The sequence below is a fragment of the Halichoerus grypus genome, chromosome 9 (assembly GCF_964656455.1).
Source record: "Halichoerus grypus chromosome 9, mHalGry1.hap1.1, whole genome shotgun sequence".
Lineage (NCBI taxonomy): Eukaryota > Metazoa > Chordata > Mammalia > Carnivora > Phocidae > Halichoerus > Halichoerus grypus.
Genome location: NC_135720.1, coordinates 58,617,321 through 58,630,928, shown reverse-complemented (window position 1 = coordinate 58,630,928; position 13,608 = coordinate 58,617,321). Strand labels below are relative to the sequence as shown.

The window sequence follows — 13,608 nt, the reverse complement described above, 5'->3', positions numbered from 1 at the left end:
TAAGTTCTGGGGGGAGTCAAAAGTTATAGTGGACTTTTGCCTGTGCATGGGGTCAATGCCCCTAACACCTGTGCTGTCTATGTAGTAACATAATACCTATGCTATTTGAGTACACTTACTTAATGTTATGTCTCCTCTTACTGAACAATGAATTCCCTGAAAGTAAGGTTGCTATCTTATTCATCCTTCTATGTCCAGTAACTAGCACTGTACCTCATACATAATAAACACATACAATACACGTACGATGAATGGATGGACGCGTGAATTAAGCTTGACCTTGTACTAAGGTAGATTATGAAAAAAATCTTGAGAACTAAAAAACATTCTCCCTCCAACAATCAAATTCAGTTACTACTTAAAAATTGTGGCAAGGAAATAAGAAATACAAATTTCACTGCAGATATTCAGAAGTGAAAAGAAAAGTTTTATGGCTAACTCAGAAAATAAAATTTCCATTAGTTATATGTTTGTAAATTTCAGTTTACTATCATCATAATAAGACAACTGCTATGTATTCAGTTAGGATAAACAAGTATCAGTAGAATTTTCTTTATAAATCCCAATTTTTAAAACAATACTATTATTTTCAGAATGTTAGAGCAAAACCATTTACAAATGTGGAACATATCTTGATATAAATTAAACTGCAAAAAAGTTAAGATAAATGAGACTGATCACAGAATTAACAATACGGTAACTTATTTCCAAACTGAAGTTTATCAGCATAATACCTATCATTACCATGGGGTCAGGCCTCTAATATCTGTTTAGTTAATTCCCTAAATTAATTTTTCTCTGAAAAAAAAAAACTAGTATTTTTTATCTGTATTTCTGACACTTGATGTGATTTAAAATAGTAACAATAACAAATAATATTCACAGCTACATTACCATGTAATGAGTATTTACTAAATGCTACTTACCATTTCACATATAGATAGATCTTTTAAGGCTTATAACGATTCTATTATCTTTGCATTCATAGCCCTGTGAGGCAGTCCAACAAGAAAACAGCCTCTGGAAATTCAATTACCTAAAGTCTTACCACCAATAAAAGGGAAAGGAAGGACTGTCTGATTTCAAAGCCTCTACCCACTCTGCAACAGTATACCACTTCTCTTAATCCTTCATTAAATATGTTACTCATCTAACTTATCCAGTATTAAGATTAGGTTGACATTATATTAAATTTATAACAGGAAAGGAATATAATGCCAGTACTGAGAGCAAAACTAAACACTTTAAGATGAACTTTTCATGTAACTGTAAGAGTAATTCATCATTTTGAATAACGTAACTAAATCGTGGCATAGAAAGGAATTAAAATTATGTTTTCCTTTATGTGATATAAAAAACTTATACTTTTTTTACTAAGTAATATAAATTAGTCCAGTTATTTCTAGATCAGTCTGTTTTTCAAAGTTTATTCTTTCAAACATGGAAACTAGTGAAAAATATTTTTCTAAATCAGTAAGTCACTCAATATATAGGTAAAATTTCTAATACTTTGAAATTTATTTTCATCAAAGAACTCTTAGAAATATAAAGCACTATACAAACATTAACACTTACTAGTACAGTAATCATGATTCAGCATTTAAACCTATACACTTTTTGAAGATTATTGACTATTGATTATTAAAATGTAACAGCAGATTTAACTAGGACTGTCCCAATAACCAAGACATGTGGACATCTTAACTGTTGCCCTCAGTCTTCTGTTATTCATTACACTCACAGTCCTCCTCCAACTACTTAGTGGAAAGATATACATGCATACTATATAAACCATTTGGCTACCTATTTTACAGGAGCACAATATTAAATTATCTTTGTTAACTATCCATGTTTAAAAAGGCTATTAAGATAATTCATATTAAAACTTCAATAACTTCCACTATACCTCATTCTGAAGTTCATCACCACTTTTAACGGAAGCAAGCATATCATATAAAGTACAGCAAAGATCTTCTATTCTTGTTGCTTCAGCCATTTCATTTAAAGTTGCATTTAAGTACTTCTCAACTTCACACCACAAAAAGGAGTCATTTGTTTTTTCCACAGGCTTGAGCTCTGGGGTGGAATGCTCCTGAAAATGTTCATTCAGAAACTTCTTATAATCAAGGCTTATAGTTTTCTGGGGTTCACCATTTATTGGCAACTCATCAAAGTGGTCCAAATCATGCATGTCAAATGAAAATGCTAAATTTTTACCAAATAAAACTCTATCACTATTTTCTTCCTCTGTCATCTGGATAAGAGCAGTGAGATTGTCTTGACGGAAACGAGAAGTAATTCGATTAGTAGCATTACAAGCTGCAGTGGCCGATGATGATGGAAAGGGACCAAACATCTGCTTGATAGCTTTTGTCTCCTTGTGACCAACAGAGTCCTTCAAGTGAAATGTCTTGAAGAGAAATGCAGCCGCACTTTCAACTGCTTCTTTCCCATTATCTATTCCAACTATTCAAAGATGAAAGAAACAGTATTAGCTCAAGTGAATCACTGTTGAAGTTAACCTCTTCAAAAAAACTACTACAAATATTCTTCTGGGTAATTCCAGCAGTGAAAATATACTGATAAAGATAACCGATTTTGGAACAGAAAAATCCCTTTAAGTCCCTTCCCAAATTCCCAAAGAACCATATTAGGTCAATAAATCATTACCAGTAATCATTCCCTATCTAGAAAGGAGAAACTACCTGGTAACAACTCTTTACCTCTTTCTAAAAACAGTTTGAGGCATTAGCTAAAACTTATTTAAAAGTGATTTTTAAAAACTGATTTGATAGGCTAGTTAAATAAACCAAAATAAGGTGTAAAAAATATATCTGAATTACAGACTTTTAGAGCTAGGAGAAAACCTCAGGAGATCTATAACTTCCTTTCCAATTTGTACTGTGAATCTGAAATGGCAAGAAATAGATTTATATAGTTTTCACTCAAAAACATTTAATACCATCAAGGATGGACATAAACAGAATCTTGTCAAATAAACTTAGCCATATTATAAAACATTTAAAAGAATCTGCTGTTTAAAAGAAGTAAACTTCTTACCAAAGTAAGAGGAAGTAAAGGAGCAGCCACTAATCTCTTTAAAGCATTAATTTCTCATTACTGATTTTCTCAAATAAAAGAAAGAACGAACCTGTATCTGTATCATAGAATTCAAATAGTCTTAGAACAGAAAAAAAGAATTTTAATCTTCAGAAGGACCCAAAGACAATGTGACTGACCTTAAAGAATAAAGTTAGTAATATAACTAATACTAGTATCTTCCTGAAACCATGGCTGCAATTCTATCATTGATCACAAATCTTGAGCAGCTTAGCACAGCCTGATATTCAGTCCGAACTCCTATATTTTGTTTTCAAGTCACCCTAGGAGCTGACTCCACCCTTTTATTCCAGCCTTATTGACCATTATCCATTTCTAACTCCAGCCAACAAGGATTTCTTAACATCTAAAAACCAGGTCCTGTCCTATGCTATGCCTATTTCTATGCCTTTATGTAACCTTCCCCAAAGTCTCTGATTATCCAAATTTTACCCATGTTTCAGAATCCAGCTTAACTGACTCTTTCAGGGTGACTATAATATTGTGTACAATGTTGTACTTCTTCACTGTTCCTAGCCCAAAATAGGTGCCTCAATAGAAATATGTTGAATTAACCTAAGCCCAGGCCTCAATGACACCAGACTAGTGGTTTTACACTATATGACACTGCCTCAGTAATTTTTTATCTGATGTTTACACATGTGTGTAGAAGACTAACAATTTATATGAGTGAAGATAATTTTACAACGGCTATTATTTCTAATTTCCTCAAGTATAAAGTCTACTTGCATGATTATAAAGAATTTACAAAACAGTATGGGACACATATTCTTTTATTATTTAGGAAAATACATGACAAAAAACTTCTATAAATTAAGTAACCCTTTAAGTGAATAACATTTATGTACATTTTACTTAGTCTACACATGATGCTTAGAGAACTTGGGTTTTGAATAATTTAGGAATTGTGATAATTCTACAAGTAATTCAATAGGGTTGGGATTACTGAGGTCTGAACAAAAATGGAACTTACATTTTCAAACTCACTTTATATCTAACACCATAAACATATATTCTTTTGAAAAGATATTTTACACCTTGGGATATTTCTTAAACAACTTCCTAAGAACTTTTACATTAAATTATCTCAATTTTTCCTAACAAAATTATCTTCATCTTACAGATGCTAAAATGGGGACTCAGAGATAAATAACTTGGAAGAAATCAAACAGCTAGTTATCAAATGAGATTCAAAGCAGATTTCTAATTCCTAAACAAAGTGCTTTACTACATACACTGATTCCCTATAAATTCCCAGAAAGCAAATTTATCTCTAATTCTCATGTACTGAATAAATAATAAACACTTTAGGAAATAAAGTACTAACTGTGAGAACAGTCTTAATTTCTTACCAAAAGTGGAATTGTACCATTATTACATCACTGGTTAAAGTATGTTACAGCCATATACTGCAGTCATTAAATATAATGCAGTGGAACTATACATCTTGCCAGAAAACAATCTCCATAGTATAGTAAGTGGAAAAAAAGTTATGAGTCTACGTTTGAAGAAAAGTAACTACAGACTCTTGGAAACATATATGAAGATCAAAAACATTTTTTCAGGGTTTCAAATTTTTAAATGAATACTGACATATCTATTTGTAAAAAAAAAAGTCTTTAAAAATTTTTAAGTTAAGTCAGATGTTAACACCCTTTCCTAATTATTAACCCTACCCTCGCCTAATTATTAACTCTCCTTCTGTACAACCTACTCCAGCATATCTTTGAGTAGGACACGTGTTCACACCACAGAGTGGTTTCTTTTTTTTTTTTTTTAAAGTGAATCAGCACCACGCTATTCAGGAGTCTGGAAATTCATTTTTGAGAAAAATTAGCAAACACCATTTATGGGCACTGTTGGCTTTCCAACAGAGACTACAGCATTCTGAAAACAATGGGGCACTAAAACACGCAATGCCGGCTTTTTGCCACGCTGCCTTCCGGTAACCACACACGTGTCTTCCCCGCGCAGAGCCGAGACACGCGTTCCAGCTCGCGCGGTCCGCACATGATGACGTAGTCAGCACAGGACACTGGCTGTTAGCCGACCACCCCGATAAGAAGGCACCTCGGGATTGGAGCAGAGAACCCTGGCCTCACGCAGGGCGGCAACAAATGAACCACCCCGTTTACTAACACTTGCCCACCCAGGAAGCCGGGACTCCGATCTTTTGGTGACTAAACTATATGAAAGGTATTTGTAAAACACGGAGAAAACATCTGAGGAGACTGAAAGCAATCTATGTCTGACTTGTCAAAGGCCTGGCAGGCCCCACCTCCCCTCAACAGAAATGGCAGGAGAAAGGAAACCTCCAGGAAACCGCGCTTGTCCATCGACCAGCTGAACCGGAGCATAAATAATGCGCCACAGGGAGAGAAGGGGGAGAGCTAGGAAACGCGTGTGGTGTGCTTCTAGAGTGGAAACTTGTAATAAGTAGTCCTTTTCTTACACTGTACCCAAAATTAAATTTATGAGATTAACTGTGAGGATGTTGTTCACAAATAACCTCTTTATTTTTATGTACAATGTAATACTATTTTATATTTTATGCACAGTGTAAGACTGGTGAACTTTTAAATGATTATTTAGTAGGCTAAAGCTCTTCAGCAACTTAACATTTGCTCCAATTTTCAACCCTTTTCTATTTCACACGACTGCCTGTGCTAATCTTTCTGGACGGATTTTAAGAAGCTGAGTTTTGTCCTCAAGATAAAACATTAGAAAAGAATAAGATATACACTAAGTAATCAATTGTCAAAGCTTGAAACTTAAGATCTCCAAACCTTTAAGAAAGCTAGTCTAGATACCTAACCACTTGAATATCAAATTTTCTATCCATAAACACTATACAAGTTGGACTGTAAATCAGAAAACTGGCTCTTATCACCTGGCACTTCAACTGTAACACATTTAAAGAGATATCCTTAGGTCACTAGACTATTCTGTATTAATAATAAATACCTGCCCTGCGTACTTCCCAGTTACATTGAGAGAAAATGAGATGTGAAATGTAAACTATATAATTGGTAGCTGATTACTGTAACATTATAAAACACATTTTTAAAATCAGAGTTCAGTGATGATTATAATCTTAAATCATTCTTGACACAAAATTTACTTCTATATCTCCTTTGATAGCAAAATACTAAGAATTAAAGGGTTGTAAACTATAACTTTAAGCAAATAACCTACACGTTAATAGTTGGGGAATTCTTAAAAAAGAATGAATAAAAAATTTTAATTGAAAATTGAATAAAAACATCCATCAACTGCTTGCATCCTTAACTGCTAATATTCAGTTTACAAGTTGTTAACAAATGAGTTCCCTGACCAGTTACATCTTCAATGTTCAGTAGAAAATATTCTATAAGTATCTTCTAGATTTATATTTTAGTATTGAAATGTTCAAAGCAGTCAAATTTACTTTTTCATGTTATGCAAAACTTTAAGTGTTCATTTTACCAAACACTTGATCTGCAACTGTAAATACCATAATATTATAACCCTGCATCAGTGTCAACTGAATTCATTCCATTTGTTAAAAGTATCAGCAACACAGCCAAGCCGTTAGAAACATGCTATATTTGCAGAGATTAGCTGATTTTTTAACCGATAATTATGATAAATTTTTTTACAAATATGTAAAATATTTGTGCCATAAACTTTCCCAGGACAGCATTACATATATAAAAAAAGTACAGAAATAAGGATTCTGCTTAAACATACACTATTCCATTCCCCAATCATTTCTTTCCCTTTACATATTCCCCTCCAGTGCTATTGGTGGGCTTTTTAACAAGAATAGTATCTAAAATCGTCTAAAATGACACATGCAAGTATCTTCCTCATGTGACAAACTCAAATATACTGAGATTAAATAACATATTAAGACTATAAGAGCCAGGATTATGTTTTCTTTTTACATTATACCATCTTTCAAATAATCACCAAATTGTCAAATTTATGATGTAATACAGATAAGCATTACCATATGACTTTTTGGGGGATGAACTGAATAATTTATGTCATCTAAACTTTAAAATTGTCTAGTTATGCAATTTAGTATAATGAATGACCTTCATTTATTTCAGAGTGTAACTCTGCATCAAAGCACCTCCAGCAAAACCTCACATTAAGTAGCCATAGTATTCAAGAAATGTTCAATATAGTAATTTAAAGGAGTTGCTTAAATGTTAAAATTATTCCTGCACTTACACAGAAATTACTGCCTTCACGGTGAGCAAATAATTAAAGGAAAGCAAACAGAGAAACATATTTGGTAGAGAAAAAGAGAAGTACAAGAGATTAAAAATAGTCCAAAGCACTTCCCCATGTTTTAAAGTCAGCCAATTTTATGTATATTCACTACAAAATATGAATATTCATCTTACAGTGTAGACTTCAAGTCAGCATCCAGCCACTATATTGCCATTTCTACTACTATAAAATCCTGCATCAAATTATGACTTCCCAAGCAACCAAACAGCTAACATAAAAATGTCAATTTTATATGAGCTTCCTACAGTAAAACCATTACTTTGAGCATCACTAAAGAAACTGTACCTTTGAACAAATCACATAGCTTACTGATATTTAACTAGCATTTTAAACTTTTTAATGTCCAAGGGAAAACATTTTAAAAAAAAGGATGATGTAAAGTATAGACTTCAGTTCTGTATCCATTTATCAGATGCTTAGTAATATTATACTTGGTAATATTATAAAGAACATCAACTGCAACCTTAAAAATGCCTCTACTAAGGATTGAAGTGCAAATTACTTAGGAAATTATAACCACTTGTAACTGAATAATATAAACTAAAACTTTATAAACTGAAGATTTGATCCTATTTCCAACTTTTGCCATTGCTACAATGTCCATTCAATTTACAGCTGTTTTGCCATATCCTCAAGTAATCTGAATTGCCTGTTTATACAGCTGATATATCTGCAAAGTCATCTATGGTTTAATTCACTTATTCAGCTCTTTTATTTTGTAATTTCTCTGGTGAAACAGACATAAATTTAATAACTTTGACCCTAACCATTTAAAACAAAATCTAAATCTGTCCCAGAGTGTCCTTGATGAATTCCTTCCTGACTCACCGAAGCACAGTTCCTGCCCTTATGCACAGTTCCTTCACATCACTGAGCACATACATTTATCACAACAACTACACAGAACAACGATATGTTTACCAATGGCTATTGGTACATCTAGATTATAATAAAATTATTCACTGACAGCCATTTACCAGGCTTTACTCTACACATTTGTAGTATTGCTTCACATCACAACTATACAAAATAAGAATTATCATCACTGTTACAGATGAGGAAACAAGATTAGTGATTTTAATTAGCTACTCACTAGTAAATGACAGAATTGTATTTGTACCACATCTATTAACTGATAACTTCAAATCATCCTAAACTATAGGAAAATGATTTTATGAAAACAAAACAGAAACAAATATGGAATAAAAAATATAGTTGTGAATATTCCAAATAAAGTATTAACTTACTGGATCCATCCATATATCTAAAAGTAAACTATAGGAAAGCAGAGTTTATTCAGAAATGAAAAGGTGGTGTGATTAACAGAAAATCTAGCAACATAATCTATACTCAAAAAATTAAAGGAGAAACGTCTAATGCACAGATACGATGGCTAGAAGTGGAGCAGGTGGTGAACAAAAGACAACAAACAGAAGAAAAGGCCAAGCCATTACAGCCTTGGGTCTTAACATTACCAAGTTACTGAATCCTACAGAGGGAGTTTGTGAGATGAAACATGTAAACCCACTTGGTCTCTGTTACCATAGTAGGCTTTGATATTTGAGCTGAATACATTCCTAATACATATTTATGAATGTATAAATATATGTAATAAAAATAAGCATGAGAATAATACAAATTTATTATACTTATGATATTGGTTAACAAAGGCTGAGCAGGGTCCATAAGTTCTGACCATATCGTTAAGATTTTATTTCTTAAGGGTGCCTGGGTGGCTCAGTCAGTTAAGCGTCTGCCTTCAGCTGAGGTCATGATCCAAGGGTCCTGGGATCAAGCCCCATGTTGGGCTCCCTGCTCAGTGGGGAGTCTGCTTCTTCCTTTCCCTCTGCCCCTCCCCCCCGCTTGAGCTCTCTCTTTCTCAGTCTGTCTCTCTCTCAAAAAATAAAATCTTAAAAAAAAAGATTTTATTTCTTAAAAAATAAATACTGAAGGAAAGATAGCCAAGTGTTAAGCTGAACTGTGAATACACAGGCATTTTTTATATTTTTATCAGTCTGAAATATTTTAAGAAAAATGATATGAAAAGCCATAATTTGTATTTTATTGAATAAAACAAGAACATATACAGTACACATACAGCTCAAAGAATTATCACAAAATGAATGCACCTACTTAATTTGGATAACTACTTCAAGATAGAGAGTATTATCAGCTCCCCAGAAACTTACAAATCCACTCCCAGTCATTACCTACTTCCTCAAAAGTAGCCAAAATCCTGACTTCTGAATCAGAGATCAGTCATGCCTAGTTTTCAATTTCATATAAACAGAATCATCATCCTATCTGTTCTTTTGTGTTTGGTTGCTTTCATTCAACACTGTAAGATCCATTTACAATGTTACATATAGCTGTAGTTCATTATTACTATAAGGTAGTTTACATATCATACTTTATGCCACTATTTAACAGTGAATTGGATTGTTTCCCCTTTAAGGCTATTACAAATAATGCACTGGTCTTTTGCGTACATGCACAGGCATTTTTACTGGAAATTTATGTACACATTACGGGATTAATATATACCAAGACTTAAAATTTCACTTGTCCAACCACAGTAGATACTGTCAAACAGTTATTCAAAGCAGTCATACCAATTTAAAACACAGTCAGTAGTGGATGAGAATTCTTATTTCACAATCTTGAGCCTGAGCAACAATTGGTATATCGTTCTAATTTTATCATTCTGATGTGCATGGAGTGGCATCTCTGATTACTAATAAGGCTGGACACCTTTTCGTGTTTACTGGCCATTCAACTGTCTTCTACAAGGCTCTTGCTCCTTTTTATATAGGATTACCTTTTCTTATTAATTTGTAGGAGTTCATATTTAATATAGATACAAATTCTCTTTTGGGTTATATATGAAGCTATATTCTCCTGTGACTTGTCTTTTTACTCTCAAAGAATAAAAAATACCAGTTTTAATGTAATCCAATTTACCAATCATTTCCTTTATGAGTGCTTTCTGTTTACTATTTAATAAAATTTTCCATATATGAAGATCATGAAGATATTCTTCTTTATTATCTTTTAGAGGATTTATTATTTCAAGCTTCATGTTTTATTTTGTAAGCTGCTTAGAATTATCTGTACAGGTTTAATTTTTTCATATGCATATACAGTTGACCCAGCACCATGTACTGAAAAAACAGCCATGTTTCACTACCTGAGGACCTTCATGGTAAAGAAAGAGCCCTAATATCCGCAAGTCAGTTTCTGGACTCTATTCCATCCCACTGGTCTATTTGTCTATCTTTAGACCAACATCTCACTTCTAATTTACTAATCTTAATAATAAGTCTTAATATCCAGTAGAGTCAATGTTCCCTTGTTATTTTTCAAGGTTGACTTGGCTGCTCTTTGCCTCTGAATTTCCATATAATTTTCAGATTATCTTGTCAATTTCCACACACAAATGCACACCCTGCTGAGATTTTGATTGGGATTGCACTGAATCTGTAGGTCAATATGGGTAAAAATGATCTTATAATAACGAGTATTCTAATCCTTTGTATATTACTGCGTTTATTTAGGTGTTCTTTAACTTCTCTAATACTTTAGTTTTCAATGAGGAAATCTTGCTCACCTTTTGTTAAATTTACTTCTAGATATTTGATGATTTTTAATGATTTTGTAAATAGCATTTTAAATTTGCTGCTGGTAAGCAGAAATAAAATTGATTTTTAAACTGACCTTGCTAAGTTCATTTTCTAAGAACTGGCAGTTTTTATGTGAATAATGGCAGTTTTTATGAATCTTTATACTCTTTCTTGCCTTTTCAGCAAGGACCTTCAGTATAGTGAGAAAAAGAAGTGGTCAAGGGTATTGTCTAATTTCCTATCTCAGGGGAAAAGCTTTTTCAACACTGCATCATTACATATGATGTTTGATCTAGGCTTTTTAAATATATATTATTTATCAAATTCAGAAAGTTCTTTCCTATTCTGCCAAGAGTTTTTATCAGAAGTGATTTTAGATACTCAAAAAATGCTTTTTCTTCATCTACTAATCATGTGATTTCAAACCTTCATTACATGAATCACACTATTTTTTCCCCTATTAATCCAGTAACATTTTGTGCACTCATGTGCATTTGTGTTCCCTCTCACACACATTTCACATGTATTTTTCTTTATTGATCCATTTGACAGTGTATTACAGTCTTCATGACACTTCACTATAAACACTGCAGTATGCATCTCCTGAGATTTAGGATATACTTACATAGCCACTAAACCACTGACTTACTTCAGATCTAATATTACCTCATGACACCCAGAGTACATATTCAAATATCTACAATAGTCCCAAAAATATCTTTATTATTTTTTTCCAATTCTGGATTCAATCGAAAATAGTATATTAAATTATTGTATGCCTGTAACCTTCTTTAATCTATAAATAATAACCTCATGCCTGTTTAAATGACATTATATGCCATTCTCCAGTAAAGCCACCAAGGCATACAAATTTCTTTGTGTGAAGGTTTTTAATTACAGATTCAATTTCTTTAAGTCAAATATTCAGATTTTCTATTTCCTCTTTTGGCCATTTTAGTCATTTTTGTCATCTTAGTCCTTTGAATCTGTCTTCTTCTCATTCTCCTCTTCTCCATCCAGCTTCCTCTTCTGGAATGGACAGTCACCTCTAGGAAAAAGTGGCCCAAAAGCCAGGATCACATTCTCTGGGTTTATGTCTGCTTCCAGATCTCAACCCCATAATTCTTCATTGTTTTGGTAGACTCTGACATAGTTAAACAAATTTTATATTTTACAGTTTTTCCAGTTATTCTCCACAGAGAGCTGTTCCAAATTAACCTGTCTGCCAATTTATGGGAAATGGAACTCCAAACTTTTGTGGAATCTGCAAGTTTCAAGATAGCTACTTTTCACAAATACTCCTGAAAAACTTCTTGCCACTTCGAATACACAACAGGCCTTTATTATTCTAAATGCGTAGCCTTACTTCCATAGACAGAATTTCCAGATCCTAGTATCTTTTTAAGCCTCCTTTTCCATAAACTGATTTCTACCCTGAGTTTTAATTCCTCACTTTTTATAGTAAAATCTTGTTTCCTTTACAACTCAAAAAACATAATGGACTACCAAATTTCCTAACCTACACTTTGTAAGTCACTCCTGTCCAACCTACATTTTGATTCATACTTTTCTTAAAGACAAAGTAATTAAAGGTAAAATGCATAAGAACATCAAAACCCAAATAAAGTAGCAGCTATAAAACAGAGAAATCAAAACAAACAGGTCTGTGTATGGTGAAATAATGTGAATACTGAAAAAAACTAGTTCAGTTCTGGCTGACTCCTAATCTGTATTCAGACCAGAATAAAATCCTTAGATCATTCTGTTCTGGCTCTGGGAGAGATTCAGTTACAGAGCTGAGTAGGAGGGAACTGCAGGGTCTTTCTACTGACCTTTCCTCCATTCTTGACCCCACTCTAGTTTTTCTATCTACACTGTGGAAGTCTTATCAGCTTCCCAAAATGAGCATTTAAAACTCTAAGTAACAGATACACATGCCTAATACATGATGCATTTTATTGATTGCCATTCTCAATCTTGACCTCTTTATTTTCAAAAATGTTTCTATTTAGAGCACATAAAATATATTGACAAAGTTTCATTACCAACTGAATATAGGTTAATATGACTATGCTTACCCTTCAAAATCCATGGAGGAGTGAGTTACGTCTACAATGAGTATTTAAATAAACTAAGTATAAGATTAAGGGCCAAGAATACTACTTTTAAATAATTTATAATGGTTTCTCCCTAAAGCTAAGTTTTATTTATTTATTATTTTTTTTTAAAGATTTTATTTATTTATTTGACAGAGAGAGACACAGTGAGAGAGGGAACACAAGCAGGGGGAGTGGGAGAGAGAGAAGCAGGCTTCCCGCCGAGCAGGGAGCCCGATGCGGGGCTCGATCCCAGGACCCTGGGATCATGACCTGAGCCGAAGGCAGACGCTTAACGACTGAGCCACCCAGGTGCCCCGCTAAGTTTTATTATTAAAATAATCTTGGGGGAGAATAAAATTGTAAAAAGGTATGGGAATATATTAAATGTAAATCTGAGAGGAAAAAAATACTTTAGCCACAAAAAAAACGTTGTCAGCATCAGAAGTAATAAAGATCACAGAGTACTTTTAGTTGAGTTCTCAATAGTT

At 33.2% G+C, this 13,608-nt stretch overlaps 1 protein-coding gene across 2 annotated transcripts in view; it reads right to left on the bottom strand.

Moving 5' to 3' along the window:
- The window catches only part of ASCC3 (activating signal cointegrator 1 complex subunit 3), a 359,389-nt gene that overhangs the window by 319,940 nt on the left and 25,841 nt on the right, over positions 1-13,608 (bottom strand). For both annotated transcript variants that reach the window (XM_078054943.1, XM_078054942.1), the window contains one exon: positions 1,907-2,466. In XM_078054943.1, coding sequence (XP_077911069.1) covers positions 1,907-2,466 — 560 coding nt within the window. The remainder of the gene's footprint in view (positions 1-1,906; positions 2,467-13,608) is intronic.